The sequence below is a fragment of the Triturus cristatus genome, chromosome 2_1 (genome assembly GCF_964204655.1).
Source record: "Triturus cristatus chromosome 2_1, aTriCri1.1, whole genome shotgun sequence".
In the NCBI taxonomy this organism is placed as follows: Eukaryota; Metazoa; Chordata; class Amphibia; order Caudata; family Salamandridae; genus Triturus; species Triturus cristatus.
Window position 1 is genome coordinate 1,105,581,135 of NC_140581.1, and position 17,643 is coordinate 1,105,598,777.

At 42.7% G+C, this 17,643-nt stretch overlaps 1 protein-coding gene across 1 annotated transcript in view; it reads left to right on the top strand.

Annotated features, from left to right (window-relative positions):
* ELP1 (elongator acetyltransferase complex subunit 1) overlaps positions 1-17,643 on the top strand; it is a 754,242-nt gene that overhangs the window by 186,393 nt on the left and 550,206 nt on the right. Inside the window, exons 13-14 of the mRNA XM_085636502.1 lie at positions 2,233-2,329; positions 14,703-14,885. Of these exons, the coding sequence (XP_085492628.1) occupies positions 2,233-2,329; positions 14,703-14,885 (280 nt within the window). The remainder of the gene's footprint in view (positions 1-2,232; positions 2,330-14,702; positions 14,886-17,643) is intronic.

The window sequence follows — 17,643 nt, forward strand, 5'->3', positions numbered from 1 at the left end:
ATAGGTATAAGCTAGCATTAACAATGATAGGTCTGGTAATTGTCAAGCAAGATACCTCTAGGAGTTGGGGAAACAAAGATCCCAGCGGATACAGAGATATGGGCAGACGTTAGGGACTGTTGTATGGCCCTAGAAATTCCTATTCAAAGATCACTAGGTTGTCCACAAAAGCATGGGAAGATCAGGGAAAACTGTTACTGAGTACTGAGGTATACAGGTATAGCTGAGCCAAGATGATGCAATGACACACAACAGACAAAGTCATTTGCTCTACAAACAGGTGGAAAGTTACTAGCAGTAACATTTTGATGCAAGTGTAGTTGTAGGACTCTCCACCCCCTCTTTTGAGGGGGTGGAGACTCCTATATATACCGCTAGATTTCAATTTACGAATGAAAATGATGAATTCCATCTATGAGGAAATGTTCACTTTACTGGAGATGTTGATATATACATGCAAACTTATCTTTTTGAATAGGGAAATCTAACTTTATTGCCAGCCTGATCTGACAGTAGGTGAATGCTTCATTAGAAAGCTGACAAAAACAAGTACATTTTTAAGTTAAATTGGTCTGAATTCAGTCTTTGTGTGTGTGACAGCATTTGTTGCCTGAGTGTGTACAACAAATGCTTAATACTACCCTCTGATGAAGCCTAACAGCTCGCCCACACTACCACAAATAAAGAGTAAGGGGTTATCTACTTTTACCTCTGCCTACCTTGGGGGTTCCATTTTGGTATAGTATCTACAGAGCCAGCTTCCTACAACCAGGGAAGAGAAACTTGGATATTTATAGGTCACATCGGAAAACCTAAATTTTACTTGTATACAAATATAATTTAGTTATTTTATTTCTAGAACCAAGCCAAGCCTGGTGCAGGTAATTGTAATAAATGCTTTGCAAAATCTCATGCAGTGTTTTGCAGTTGAATGCAGGTTCAAATGCAGTGAGCTGAATTACAGGTAAGTTAACAGTTCGGAATTACTTTTTAGTTACTTTACAGATTACTATGCACATTACTTTTGACTTATGTCTTAATGACTGTGACACTTTGCTCCTTCTTTGTCCAATGATGATACCGGCATCGGAAGCTTAACTATCGCCATATGTAGATGGCTCTGTGATACTGAAGTAAAAAAAAAACTGCCCATGCAGTGGAGCTGGGACTAATGGCATGGAGTGAATGCATCCATCAGCGAAATACATATTTTAATTAACATTTTATACAATGTTGTGTTCAACATTTAAACAATGCTTTGTTCCTACAGTATTTTGGCCTATTTAAAGTTTGATTTATTATCCTCCTCGGTAATAGCACAGGAGAGATGACTATGAACATCTCAGCTTGCACAGAGTCAACCTCTGTGAACCGTCTTTACACAAGGGGTAGACCGTGCAAATTCACCTATTTTTTTTTATTATTATTATATGTGGCCTGCTCTTTTGTCCAGTCTCTCTTCCCAAATCCCTTTCATCTTGCACTATCATCCAGTACCATTGTCAACCTTTTCCCCGTCAAATTACGTCTTCTGCCCATCTACTTTAATAGCCCTTCCTACTGCTGGCCCACCAGCTCTTTTATTTTCCCACTCCTCTAACCGGCACCAAATCAGTTTCACGGACTTCTCAACGTTACTTTCTTTACCCTATTGCCTTCTCCTCCTTCACATGTATAATTTTGCTCATGCTTCTAGTGTGCCTGCACTTTCCTCCTCATGCCTGCTCAGAGTCTCCACACACTTTCACTACTTCCTTCTGGTCTGTGTCCGCCTTCCCCTTTTGACTTTCTTGGTTCATGCTAGATCGCCATCAGTTTTTTCTCCTCCCACCCACTCTCTAAATTATATAAGACTGCACCTCCATATCCCTCGCAGTATTATTTAAAAATTGTTTAGCTGCTGTTTTATAACACATTTGTTTAATATGATTGTACTTTTATTCATTAAGCTGTTTGTCCTGCCTATTTCTTTTTATGCCCATCCTTATAAGCAGAGAGATAGCTTTTTGCACATTTAAAATAGAAATCAATGAGTGAGTGCCATCTAGTGACTATTGCCAGCGCTTTTCTTATGGCCCTAATGCAATTTCTCAGCTTGGTCCTATACAACAAGCAAAGGTGTTCAGTTATATTTATCCTCTTCTTGAACATTGTGTGTTCATTCTTATTATGGCCTAGCCTGGCCGTAGATAGAACTGGTAAACCAGAGTGTATTTTATGATTTTTCTGTAGGAGACATAGGAATGATGGACCCCACAGTAAAGCCTGGAGCAATGGGGAATGGTTTAAAAGTTTCTGCAGTGACGCACTACCTGGAAAAGAAGTACAAGTAAGTTTGGTTTCTGTTTAGAATTAATATTTTTAAAAGTTGGAGGAAGTGATTTTATCTAGCATTGGATCTTTCACAGATTCACAAGCTTACAGTGATACTCTTGGTACACTGTACACTTAGCAGATTTATAATCAGAAGGATTGAGTTGCTGTGTAGGATTTCCTTACCTCCCTTGAAACCTATAAATCAGGTTAAGGTGCTTTATCTTAAATCTTTCCAGTCCCACGTTAGGGCATACATCGAAGTCGACATCAGCAGTGTCTTCTTATGACTCCCCTTGATCATTGAAAATCTTACTCTTTTGTTGGTGAGCGTAAGAGTGTACTGGAATGAAGTCCTTTTTGATAAGGATGCTACATTTTTATTTAATTTCCACTTATCCTTTCTCTCTAGGTGTGTCTTTTATAAGAGCATTGCGTTAATTTTCGTCGTGCACAGCATCTGAATCTGCCTAGCTCTATTGGTGAAGGGGATTAAAGCCCACTGACAATGAGCTGATACGATTCTATCCATATCTATAGCCCAGAAATATGCAATGAAGCTTGCATTTCGCAGGCATCTGCTTTACCACAAGTACCCACCTGTTTTCCCTCCCCCTACTAGCACTCCAGTTTCTCTGCCCCTCCAAGAAAATCCACAGAATAGGAGAAATAAAAGGCTTGAGAGTTAACCCCCTACTGCACTCTCCTCCCCATTCGTGCATTTGGCGTAGGAAATACTACTATGAACAGCTGCCTGTTTCTTCCAAAAATTAAATAGTACATTTCTGGACTTTCAGCTCTGCATTTCAAACAGCTCATCTCTGTTCCAGCATACCCCAGATTGAATCTTTAACAACACCAGCAACATAACTACTTTCAAACCATTCTCCTGACCTGGAGCGGCCATGTCACCATTTTGTTCAACATCACAGCCACAAAATCCAGCAACAACAAATGCTTATGTTCTCCCAGTATACAAGATTGTGTTAAGCAGTCTCCTAACCTGACCAATCTGCAAATCATACTAACTGGTATCTGTGACTGTAATCTACCTGCTATTAGACATTACAAAATGTAATTAATGGCTGCCCAAAGGCATTTGAAAACATCATCCCACTGAAATTAGTTAAAATGTAACTCACACTTGAGCATCCAAATTGGTCCCCAATGAGCTATGATCCACAGTGCCACAAACAGAGCACTTGAGGGCATATGAGGAAAAACACTAGTCGTAGACTGCTGTCAAAGCACCTTTTATGTACATTTAACCAGCCCAGTGCCTCTTACCCTAACTGCACAGCAGCTGGCTTATCTTAAAATACAGACACAGTGGGTTGACATGCTTAGTTTAATTAGCGTGAATTTACCATGAGTGAGACTCGGGTAATGAGACCCACACATTAAAGGGTAAAAATAAGAAGAGGTAGTCAATTGCATAAAATCCTGGTGGACGAACCTATGCGCTAAAATAATTAGGATCCAAATCTACTTGATTTCTTAGGGCCTTTCGAAAGAGGATTGTGCTCATAATGCCCGCTACAGTTTCACCTTCCCTTAGTAATAGCAAATCACATTAAGGTCAAGTGCTTGGGTAGAGGAAGTCCCAAACAACTTTAAAGTACATCTAGTAGCATGAGGTAGATCTAGTAGAACTAAGTGCATTGGTGGCTAAGGCTGGCTCTATTTTGATAAACCAAGATTTTTAAAAGGAGACTAAGGATCATGCTGTACTTACAGGTGTTTGCAAACGAAACAAACGTATATTGAATTCCTTTACTGTTAATGGATGGGAGAAGGCCAAGGCGTGAACTAAAAGCCTGAAAAGTGTTTGGTTCAATTGTATATGTGCAAGTCACTTGTTGGCATGGCATCTTACGATTATAGGCTCCATCTTCAGAAAAAACTCATAGGTCTTGACCCTACTTAAAATCCGCCAATTTACCTGCTTGATCCTTCGTTGAAATTGCAGTGGATACTGCTGTTATGTAAACTAGGTTCATGGGCTATGACGAGTAAAAGGATGCTATCTATGATGTTCAGTTCAGTTTGAGCAAGCACTACTCAACAGTGCCTACATTTGATCCCATCAGCTATCAAATATGTATAGCAAAGAAAAAGGGACATATATATTTACATTTATGTACCTGTCCTCTACTTTTCCTAAGGTGAACAGGTCTCAACTCTGGGGCTTATGCCCTCCTGTGGGTATCCCCAGAACTGAAGCACCCCAAAAAGCAAATCATGAGCAGTTTCAGTCCTCAGTTAAGTTTGTAAAATGGCAAATTCAGCTCACGTCTTTCTTTGGATTGAAGAGTCCATCAGTGTTGTGTTAGGCTCCTTTACGTTTAATCTATACATAAATTGAATGACTATTGTTAAGCAAGGCACAATGGAGATCAGGATAGATTTGTTGCTTAAAGTTACCCACTGGTATGACAATAGTAAATGGACATCATATATCATATATCAACTCACATTATTGTGGCCAGAAGAGTGGGTTGGGTCGGTTCTAATGTAAAAAAGGATAGGAAAGGAGACTGCATTGTCATTAAGACTCCTCAAACACACGATAGCTATGGTTGACAGCTATCGCAAGCAAGAGTCCCAACCCACTATTGTGGTTTTCCTGTTCCACTTATCTACCCTATGGGCATGTCATACCCCATGAGTTTGTATACCAGCAGGGCCCTTCCACTAGCGAGGACATTACAGCATCCGTACACAACATCAGCCATCCCCTTGGCCAACAGATTTGCTCAACTGGAGAGCCTTGACACTATAGATTGACAAATGACTTCTTTTATGGGTGGGCCAATTGTAGGTGGACCAATATTAGAGTCCCCTTTATCACTGGTCGAAGTGCCCATTTTATTGCCCCAGTCTGACCCTACCTCCCTCAGTTATTCAATCATCAAATTAATAACTTGGAATATCGCGGGCTTGAGAGCCAAGAGAAATGAGGATCAGTGGTTAGTGGAAATAAGGTCCTGCCACGTAGTTGCACTACAGGAAACTTGGGATACATCTGACACCTTTGTTCTGAACGGCTTCAGCCCTTTTGTAAAAGCAGCATCTCCAGCTGCAGTAGGTCGAGCTGAGGGCGGCCTGCTAACCTTGATCTCGGTCAAAATTGCTTGCACCACCAAGGTGGTGTCATGTCACTCTCCCTTTTTGCTGGCAGTGGAATTAACTTTTAGCAAGAGCCCTACTCTGTTGGTAATCAACTTCTATAATTATTTTTGTAGAACTAACAATAGTGGACATATTGCCTCTTTGGAAGGTCTTCTAGAGCATTATGGGGAGGTGGGGCCTCCCTATTATGAGACTATTATTCTGGGGGACTTTAATGCACACCTTTGTCTACATAACTGCACTTCAGGGAAGGGATCTTGGGACGCCTTATCTCCATCTGTTCACTTTGAGCATTCAAATCAAAGTCTTCGGATAGACAGTTTGTTCACAGCTAACAATCTGCACTGCCTTGAACACCAGAAAACTAGATTCTGTTCCAACGTTTATTGGCAGGGGATGTTCCTCTACCATTGACTTTATCCTGGTTGCCGCTCCCAGATGTGCTCACCTTATACTCTTCCTGAAGTAGCTTTAGTGATCATAACCCCCTGATCCTGGAATTGAGGGCGGCTCAGGTCTAATAGGGATCAGGCATGGGATAATCTAACTCAGGCCAGTGTATTGTCCAATAGCTCCAAATTTTGGGAAGTTGTCAATAATCATCTTTTTGCTGACCAGCACTCTTCTAGAGTGGAGTGTATGATCCCCGCTGATAAATAGAACAATCCCTTTGAAAAGATCTATAGAGGGGTGGAAGGAGGAGTGATCGATAGCTCTTGGAAGGCAAGTACAGCGGTACGACCTTTGATCTTCAGGGTAGAAGAGGTCTAAAAAGTCATCGTCGCCACAGCCAGGAGGAAAGCACCAGGTCTTGATGGGGTTCCGTCAGATCTTTATAAAGCCAATCCTGTGAGGTGGGCCAAGATCCTGACCTGGGTTTTTAATGCAGCAACTGTGAGAGGCCTGTTGCCCTCTTGGTCTACGGCTATCATTTTACCGATTTTTAAAAAGGGAGCAAGGAACGACCCAGTCTGCTATCGACTGATCCCCTTACTTGACTCCGCTGCATAAATTATGGGGAAGGTGATGGAGCTCTGGTCATTCATACACCTAATACTCACCTGGGCCCAAACCACATTCACACAGTAAGCTAGTGAAACCCCGCTGCCATCAATTTTGTGTAATAATACCTGTCATTTTGTTATTCACTTTACCACGTCTTACCAATTCAATACCTTTTATTTCATTTTCCTCGACGAATCAGGTTGCTAAGCTAGTTTAAGGTAGAATGACATTTACCTCTTTACTCTGAATAACCACAGACTCAGTGAGTTTTAAAAACCTTTATCTACAATTAATTTGTGAGTCAAAGTTCAATTACAGTAACACCCTTCATATCAAGAAGTAGAAATATACTAAATAATTCATAACAAATTGTAATGATCAATGATGACGGTACCTGAAAAAGGAAAAAAAATGGAGAGAAAAGGAGAAATAGGCATAAAGACAGATTTTCTAATTTATATTTACCTATTGGTCTGAGATGAACCCAACTCCGTAGATAGTGGCCAGATAGAATCTCCAGGACAGGCTACAGGTAGGAGATCAAACAGATTCAGATCTGGAAGGGTAATCTCCACTATCGTGCAACGCCGGCGTCGCACCCCTCTCTGGCACTACTCTCCTCGAGAATCCCAGTTCCGCGATCCCTCTAGACGAATAGATTTATCGATCAGTATTTCGAACTCTCGGACAGAATTTCTGGCAGCAGCAAAGTCTGAGACAGCATCTTGGACAGAATCTGGAGCAGCATACACGTTGGGTCAGTGACAAGTCGGAATGACAGCTCTGACAAGTCGGACTAGGTCTCTAGCTATCTTACCTCAATTATACTGTTTCTTGATTCGTGTACCACCCCCAAATGTTGCATTTCATGTTTTCCCTCTGTTCTAATTGGTTGGGATGAGGAGGTGAGTTCATCACACCACTTGAATTTTTACATTTCTCTATGAACCATTGTCTATGTGCCCGCCCCTTGATTTTCTTTTCCCATAGCTTTATTCCCACACGCATTTCACATTACTCAGTAAATTAAACATTTTATTCAACATTTTAGCTTTCGCTGGGGTCGTGAGTTAAATTTCCCAGGCTTCTTCAGTGAAGGTGTCCTTGGCCGAGCGACATGGGTGCCGTCATTATTTTTGGCCAGTCTTTATGAGCATGCGCGTAGTAGGGATTTTGGTCGCCCTCCGAGGCCCAAATAAGAACTATTAATAAAGTCAGAAAAAGACATATTAGAACACAGAAACAAATGATTACACTGTTTACCACTTATCTCTATTCTATCCCGAATTTACTTATTTGAATTCTTTTGCATTAATGTTTAATAAGCTTACCAGTTTTAGTATGACAACAGCAGGTGCCTTAGCATGTGAATTCAAAGCGGCCATTTTAAGTGCCATTGCGCAGCTGCAAAGGTTTCCCACCAAAAGCGACAGTGTCATACTACGTAGATGCAGTAAACGCATGCGCAATAGAAATCCCTCGTTTTGTCGGCCATTTTAAGACAATTGAATTACTTGTTAGTAAAGCACATAGAAAAGCTTTCCCTAGATAAAATTTGTGTCATGTTTATGTGTTTTTTAGTACTTACAACACAGTTTGATTACATGTTATTTGAGAGGATTGAGTCCAAGCAAGTTTCTTTTACGAATCCTTGCTCCATCAAAGGTGATATTGGAACGCCTAACATTATGGCTAGAAGACTCCAATGTACTTTCAGAACTACAATATGGTTTTAGGAAAGGGAGAGGAAACCTGGACCAGTGTACCAATTTGCTCTTGGTGATTGGCAAATATATAATAGCTAAAAGGGGACACTTGCACATGGCTTTTATGGACCTAACATCCGCATTTGACAATGTAAATAGGTCCAAACTATGGCCTTTGCTTTTAGACATGGGTATGGATGTCGAACTGGTGGCTTTCTTGCACTAGGCACATTCAAATATGTCAGCCTCAGTCAGATATAATGAAAATGGCTCACTTTCAGCATCCTGGGAGCTCAAGTGGGGGTAAGACAAGGATGTATCTTAGCCCCTGTTCTGTTCACTCTATACATTAATAAACTTGGGGATGATTTGTCAGCTGTGTGTAAAGATATTTCCAGAGCAGGTCCTACACTCATCCCAGCTCTGCTATATGCAGACGACGCAGTGTTACTCGCCAGAACTGCTGTGGGGTAGCAAAGACTCTTAAATACTTTTACAGATTTTTTGGTATCACTTGGCCTTTCTATTAATTTTTCTAAGTCACATATAATGACGACAGGCAACACCAAGCTTCCCAAACGTAGGCTCTTCTGCAGGGGTGCAAAATTGGCTAAAGTTTCTACATTCCCTTATCTGGGTGTCCTGTTTCATAAAAGGGGGTGTTGGGTGGCTCAGAGAGAACTAAAACAAAATACCTTGACCAGAGCTGTAGGAGCCGCAATGGATTTTGCTAGGAGACTGGGGATCAAACCTTTACCTGCCCTATTGAAGGTTTACGATGATAAATGTATTCCCATGGCCACTTATGGCAGTGATGTTTCGAGTTTTAAAGATGTTAGTGAACTGCAGGTGCCTGAGAATAAATTCATTTGCAGATTCCTAGCAGTACCGCCTTGTACGCCATCCTTTATGGTACATGAGGAATTTGGAAAAGGTTACACCTCGGACCTTATTGCTCTGGCTTCATTAATGCGATGGATGAAAATCTGGTCCAACCCCACCTTACGTTGAATCAGTTGGTCCTAGAGGATTGTATGAAGCTTAACGGGGCCCTTGACATGCCATGTTTGGGTCACATCCTAGAGGGGTTAAAGATCCTAGCTTGCCCAGTGCAGTTTACACATCATAGGCTGATGCGCCCTAGTGAGCTGAGAGATATAAAATCACTGTTCTTGGCCAGGAGGATGGCAGAAAGAAGAAACGGGGAACTTACTAAACCTACAATAAGGAACTATTTAATTTTGAGTCCAGGGAAATTAGGACAGCCTTATTGGGCGTATATTAAAAACCTGCATCATCGTTTTCTCTTAACCAGGTTTAGGTTTAATTTTATTCACTGGTGTTTATTTGTCCCCAGGGCCTTTTATAAGCTAGGCGCTTTAAATCCTTGCTCTTGTGACCATTTCTCGGAACAAGATCTTTTACATTTCATTTTTGTGTGTGATTTTTATCGTAACTTACAGGAAAAAATTCTCCCTTTTTTACGCACTGTAATTTTGTTCAAGTGAAGCCAGCCCTGACTTACTTGCAAATGCTGTCTTCGCCTCTGATTTGCTTTGGTGTTGCCAGTTTTTTAACTGGTGCTTTAAGACACAGGAAACAAATCTTAAAAGCATAAGTGTGCTAGTCTTTGTTTCTGTTTCCTGTTGAAATTCATAGGCCTTTACCACTGAGTTAAAAAAATATATATATATTTTTAGAAATTGAATTGTAATAGTCTAGTGGTTTTTAGGTCGAGGACTACCGGTCTGCCGAAAGGCAGAACCGGAAGTCGGAGATTTAATGACTTGGAGAAGAGGGGCTTGAACCCGCCCCTCTTCTCCCCTGTTCTCCATTGGCTGGCCTCGTAAATGCTGGCCAGCCGCTGGAGAAGAGGTCAGTCACTCCGATCAGGCCCCGTCCTTTTCGGATCGGGGGGCGTGTTTTTTGCGAGAAGTCTCAAGGAGGAGACAACAGCAAAACACGCCCCCGAATCCGAAAAGGACGCTGCGTTTCTCCGAGGCATTTCTGCTCTGCCTCGGAGAAAGGCGGTGCTGTCTTCCGGTGCCCTCGGCTTGTTTAATTCGGTATTTCTCTTAGCTGTTTAAACGAGGCCCGCACTGTTTGCTCCTGTTAGTGAGATTAATTGAGGGCTCGTCCTCTTGAGAAAGCAACAATTAGAAATCGGGCTCGTGCATGAATCGTAGTAACGATATTAACCCAGACTGGCTGAATGGCTGAATACACATGCAGAGCGAAGGGGTGAGATCTGTGGGGACTAGAGGACGAGGTATACCAGGGGTTTCACTATTCTTGCCTGTTTACTTGAAAACATGTGACGTCCGTAACCACTGTTGAAAGCAGGGATTCCATTCTATGGGAAGGCGGTCTGATCTCCAGAAAGCATCCAGTGCGGTTGGGTGAACGCGATACGCACCCTCGCCGCCAGGCCCATCTCGTGGAGGGCTGGTTGGTGGATACATCTGTTTCAGGGAGGATAGAATTAAATTCCTGCGGATCCTGGTCTCCTTAAAAGCCGGGGATATTGCTGCCGGGGCGAGATACAAACTCGCTTTCTGGGCTGCCTGGGGCAGTTGGGGACTTTGTTTAAAATACTTTTATTTAGGGCAGAATGCTGACGGTTTTGTGCCACATGATGGCACTGTGCCAGGAAGTGCTAATTCGGCACTAGCGAGCCCCTCTTCCACAGTCCAGTCAGCCCGCGGCTGCGCTGAAGCAGCGAGGTTGGGAGGGGGTACCTCCATGGCAGAGCGTCTGCCCCCTGGATTCTAATTGTGTCTTTGAGTTGGCGGGATATGTCGGGCCGCCGAGAGGCGCCCTCTCTCTCCCAGAGCGAACCTCACATGGTAGACGTGGGACTGCTTCCGCGCTGTTGACGTGCAACTGCTGCCACGGGACTCACATTTGTGCGTGTCTTACTTGTGCTTCCAGTGCAAATCCTTTGTATGTAATCGCATATGAGAGATACTCGGCCTAAAAGCACAATGCAGACACATGCAGGCATTGCAATGCAAATCAATGCGCACGGTCACCACATTTCTGCTGTCTGCGCTCTAGCCCACCCTGCAAACATCTGTGTGTGGCGTGCACTAGTGAATCTTTTAACCTCTTTTTATAATTTTTTTTCCATTAAAAATTATTAAATTATGTATTACATGCAACCTGCAACGACGGTTGATACTCCTACAGACCTGACTAGCCAAGAGCATTAGTTCATGGCAGGCGCGCAACACCCATTGGACTCACAGGGCTTCAGCCCCCCCCCCCCCCCCACCCCCCTGTCGTGTGTGGCAGCCCGGGATGAGACCGCTTCCCGGGCAGACACAAAGCCGCACCCGAGCACTTCACAGGTCTTTAAAAGACCATTTACATGTTAATGAGGCTTCGCTGTTGTTTCACCCCTTCTAAGAGCCCCTGCAGCTCCACTCTGCCTAGATTCAGCCCCCCCACCCCCGAAATCAGCGCCACTCTGCTGACTGTTTAAAGATTCAGCCCCCCCCCCCCCGAAATTTTTGCTTAGCCCCCCCCCGAAATTTGGCTCTAGTTGCGCCTCTGGTTCATGGAGACGTTATAATACACATACCACGGGTATAACACTCCTTGAATAGCAGCGCTCCACTTCTGTAGCAATCCAGGCGCCCCTGCTTATTTGTAAGATTTATGGAAGTAGTAAAACATTTGTACACAGTTCGGAAGCTCAGGTTGAACAATAAAAGTGAAGCTGATAGAACAGTTATCTTTAGGCTTGAAGGAAATGTTCTCTTTAATATTACATTTTCTCATCACCCTGCCAGCCCCGTGCAGAAAGTAACTGTTCTCATGTGCATCGCCTCGGGGCTGATGATTTTTCAATATGTTCTGTCGTCTGAAATCTGCTGCAGTCTTTACAGTTAGTGGATATTTTGTCCCTCATCAGTACAAGGAAGGGTAGAGGTGTGACATTGCTAGTTTCAGGGGCCTAGTTATCAATAGTGCACCATTTGCAAGTCAAAACACACGGGCCCAGAGGACTGAGGGGCCCACTGCAGGTCAGTTATAGTATTTTTCTTTTTTTAAATTCCAAACTAGGGCACTGGAGGCCCATTTCCCTATTTTGCATTAGGGGCAATGGCACCCTTGCTTCGCTACTGTTCGGCCTTGCCCCTAGGGCATAGACTCAGGGTTTCAGCTCTCAATGCCTTCCAATCTACCAGTTTTTCTCCCTACTTTTGAAATGCCTTAAGCAAATTATGATAGACTTTTTTTAAATGACAGATATTTCTGAGAGTTTTATTCCCTATGTGTTTTATGGGTTATCAACATTTTACAGTTTTTAAGAGTACCACACATCCTGTCGTCTATATAGATATTAGATGTGTGACCCAACCTGGTCCAGGATCGGATGCAGCCTCTGCGAGCATTGGACATAGTGTTTACTCTGGGGCCCTCACTACCAAAGGTAACCTTAACTGAAGCCTCGCTTAGGCACAGTTTCATGTAGGAAACATCAAACGTGACCAAGCGGGTCTAATTATGGGAGATGTGATGGAAGGTGGAGCAGTTTTCATTCATTAGTGTGCCAAGGGTACAGATTCATAATAGAGTTAAACAATTCTGGACTGTATCAAATTTGCATTTTTCTGAAAGGTCACCCCCAGATTTGTTGCCTCTCTGTGCACTTTGACCGCTGCTAACTAGTTATATAGTGTCCTTGCATCCCAATTAAAACATGTGCTGTACATTGAAACTCTTTATTTTGCCTATGTAACTTACCTATAAGTCCATTGTAAATGGTACCTAAAGTGTATCTGTGGCATGGAAAGTTCAACGTCATACATGGGCTGCAGTGTATTTTCACACCACCCACATAAGTGACTTAACATATTTCTGCCAGCAGTGCCACTGTTCGCTGCCTATGCTGCAGTTTAAATGCACTGCAGTAGACTCAGAGTGATAAAGATACTTGTCATTTCCAAGGTAGAAAACTATTACTATATAGTTTCTCAGGTCACAAAAAATAGCTTTCAGCCCCAGTAATGTGTTTGATAAATCAAGGTGGACAATGAGAACTTATTTAGGGTGGCAATGATTCCAGGTTGTGTCTGCGAGGACGGAGGGCATGGAGGAGGGAGTGGCTCTCATGTTAATGGGAGGCATGCATGGAATTGTTTTGGCCACCTTGATGCTGTTACTTAAAGAACTAAATGCAGGTAAAAACCATTTATACCTAAATGCACTGCAGTGACACATGACAAACTGCCTTTGCTATGTGGAAAAAAGCTATTTTTATATATAACCATAAATCACCCGTAAAGTGTGCCTAGTTAGCCCATAGATCAGGGTGCTAATATATAATAAAATTAGGGTACACCACCTATTGGGGTTAGTGTGCCCTCACAGTTAATTAAAAGTCAAGTTCTGTTTAAGTCAGTAGGCTGAACTTCACTTTTCTCGTATAGGTATGAGTCGGATCAAACTCTTTATTTCCCATCTCCACTGAGGAACGGGCAAAACAGTAGTTTTCTGATTATTTTTACAATCTGACTTAATGATGAAATCAAATTTTAGATAACTGAAGCAGAAAATTACCTTTATAAAAAAATTACTTAAGGCTGCCTGAGCCAGAATTGACTTAAAACCAGTTCTGCCACCTTCAGTGCTGAATACAAATCCTTGGCTGGGAGACTTAACCACCCTGACTCACAGAGCATTGGCTTGCTCTTGGGCCAAAGAAAGGCCAGTGGGTGTTAAATGCGGATGCTGCGCTTTGCCATGCCTATCACTCTCCTGTACCGGTTACTAAGAGGAATCGCATCTGGTCCAAACTTAATATTGAGGAGTTAAAGGATGCTCCTGAAGTCTCATACGTAAGTCTATCATAATCATCACAGTACAAAGAACCACGCGTCTACACAGCACGCAGTGCTTCCATAGGGAAAAGCATACCTGTCATCTGAATGTCAACATGTGTATTCTGGGGAAAAATAGCATTAACTCCAGTAACAGTCCCAGTCGGCTAAGAATAAGGGCTGATTATAAAGGGCCCATCCAGCAGTGAATCCTGCACTACACACATAAATCCCAACGCGTACGAGGACCTGCTCAAGAACTTGCTTTGTGAATTGTAAATAACAATGCCGTTTCTTTAAATGTTTTAATAACAAAAACATAAACAAAAATAATGTCATGAGCAATGCCAATAGCTCTAACTTTACCAATGCCGAGACCATTGCATTGTAAATGCTTGTTATATATAGATGTAATGTACTAACTTGTACCCGTTAGGTCTGCTCAAAATCTAGTCCTTGTGCATTCTGAGTAATATACCTTGCTAATGTTTGACATAGCTTCTTGAATTATCGGTCTGTCCTTTTAGTATTATGTAACGATTAATTTTCGTGTCTATTTATTGTGTGTTTTATCTGCTTTTACGGCCTATGTTGGCCGAATGAAGTTTCCTTTGACTTGACTGACTTATCTGTACATACTCAGATATACATTTTGCTTTGTAATTGTTGTGCCACCATGGTTACGTGTGTAAACTGTATTTTAATTGTTTTCTGTCAGAATTTGTTCCAGTACCAAAGATGACCGGGAAATGATTCCACTGAATCTGCGCCTTTTAACCTGGTTGAATGATGGCACCTTCCTGGGTATTTCATGTGGTCACTCGCCTTCACATTCTATCATTCAACATCTGAAGGTGTCTCCAGCGGCTGAAGGATGTGAAGAGGGTCAAATTAATATTAGGTAGTATGAGTGAACTTTAAAATGAACCGTTTATATTGAAATTTATTTAAGGGCGCTGCAATATTTTTCTAAAAATATTATCATGTCCATTCACATCACCTTTAATTCCATATGAAACATGAAGGTACCATGGAGCATATAAAGTCATTTCCCTACTTTATATGTTAATCAATCAATCAATTTGAAATTTACGCTGTGGTATAACAAGGCGACACTAGTCATATATGTGTTTCCTAGTGAGTGGATACAATTATTTTCTGTGGCGAATTTCAGGAGTGGCCCTTGCAGGTAAGAGCGGTGGGGCGGGGTGGGTGGGGTTAGTCGACAGACGACAACAAGGAAAAATGTAATATTTATTTAATTTTCCCTCGTCGCCTATCGACTCCCCCCCCCTCCCCCCCCTCCCCGCCACACCGCTCTTACCTGCACAGGCTGCTCCTGACGAATTTTACATCTCAGTTAAGAGTAGTTCTGATTGCCTTTTGTGCCAAAATAGAACGTGTTTTTGCTGTTTGTGCGATAATTGTTTTCCTAGTAGATGGCTCTGTGCTGCATGCTATTTACCTGGGGGCTACTGTTTCAATAATTGAATAATTGGTCTAAAGGTGCTGTTGTGAAAGTACTTTGCTACTTTTCTTTTCCTCTTATCCACTCAGGAGGAAGGGAGTTGTGCTATGTTATTGATCACCTGACCTTTATGCTTACTTTTTTGGACTCGCTAGTAGAAAAGTATATGTAATTTTGTAAAGAAACCGGACTGCAAATTTGGGGGTGGTGGAGTGTTTCACATGCATTTACATTGCCGTGTTTTCTGGAGTCACATAGTGGTAAAATGTGATCCACTTGCTCATTTGAGATGTTCTAATGTGAAAATGCTTTGCATTTTTTAACATTACTGCTTAGCTAAAATAGCGAAGGTTGGGTCGTAAAAGTCCTCTGCATGGTAAGAGGCATGTACCCCTGCCCAGAGTGCCCAACTGTACTGTTTTGTGGATCTCTAATGCTGATTTTCTGTCATAGGCAAACACGGATCATGCATGTGCACCATGATATAGGCCTGTCTCCCCAATTGCGTCTTGCTGGACGGATTTAAGCAGCACAAGTGCAATGGTGGCAGCGTACCATGTAGTGATCAGTAGTAGTGAACAGGACCTTCTTGCACTGTGCCACTTTTTTCAAAGTTGTGCTGCTTTGTGCTTAACTCGCCCCTGGCCTACATCAGGTAAATGTGGAGTGCTCCGCTGAGCAGGAGTAGTGAATTTGTGATGGATGTATGTATGCCTGAGGAGGGTATAATACAGAGGTAGAGCAGTACTGTGTACATGTGGGATTAGCATGTGCTGAGTATATGTATGCTTGTTAGGAATACATGAAATTAAAGAAGTAGTGCCGTGTAGTGTGTTTGCAATGAAAATATGTGCTGGGTGTATGTGTGATTGTGTGAAGTACAATACATGAAGGGTGAAGTGGTGTGCAGCTAGTGCAAGTGTTATTGTAAATAGCAGCCCCTGGTACAGTATAGAAAAGTTCAATTCGGAACCGTGTCTGTAGACTGAATGTGTGAACTTAATGTAAGCATACTTGTAATGGTACAATGCATGGAGGGGACTGTGCTGGACAGTAAGTGTGCTGAGAAAATTCATTATATGGAGGACCCGGGTCTGATTTTGGAAAACCCAGGCCTGCCTGGTTAAGACTTGAGGAGAGGTAGCCTTCATACAGATTTGTGTATTGCTGCATTTCTGTGAGCTGTGTGGGTCATACGCTAGAGGAAAGGAGGAAGATACACTTCAAAGGGGTTGCTCTTTGATTTAGATAGATCACAAGAAAGGGGCCTGGTCACTTCTCAGGAAAGGAGATGGGGCTGATTAGGGAATTATAAAGAATAAGGCTGTGAACCTGGGATTAATTTTTTGATGCACATGTCACTGTGGCAGACATCCCAGTGTAAACTCTGGTCACTCCCATGAATTGTGTTGTGGGTCAATTAGCTCAGTCTTGCCTGCTGTCACTTGCCTCCTTTCAGTAGGAAATAGGAAAAAAGAGAAATATACACTTTGAAAGAAGCAATAAGCCAACATAAAACTTCAAAGACTCAGACCCTAAATCACATTTGGTATCTGGAAAAGGTCTATAAGAAGGAGAGGTTGAAACACCAAATCTTGTCATCTGCCAAGCAGCCTGATAGGCTGTGTGAGAAGGAGACGCTCTGCAATACTTCTGTCTGTAACTAGGACTGGGGAAAAGGCCTGCTAGTCTCCCTCCACCCTGGAAAACAAAGACCAATGGGCCTGGAGTACCAGAGGCGGTATCCTTGCCAAGCTCAGTGTGTCCCGTGAGGAATAGGAGAGCATTGGAGGGCGCGAAGTCCGGTGGAGAACCCTACTGTGAGGACTCCCTGTGTGAGGATTTGCTGTGCACCAGTTGGGTAGTTTCCTGTGTGCAATTTTGACTTGGAAGACCTGTATGCCACAAGAAAGCTGCCGTGAATTGACCCGTGAGTTAAGCACAATGCTGGACTGGACAGGCCTTCACTGTTGCACTGTGGTGAACACGTGTGCCAGAGGAGGCCACCGGTAAAGTTGCTACTGAGAAAGGTGTTGAGGCTCCTAACTATCTTGGGGACACTTTTGCCAGAGGATCCTGTGCCTGTACTATCTGGTACTGTGGCAATCCTGTATGCCAGGAGGGTCTGCTGGTACTAGCTTTGCAGAAGGATTTGTTCTGCCACCTGCCTCAGTGGGTTAGGCCTGCTCTG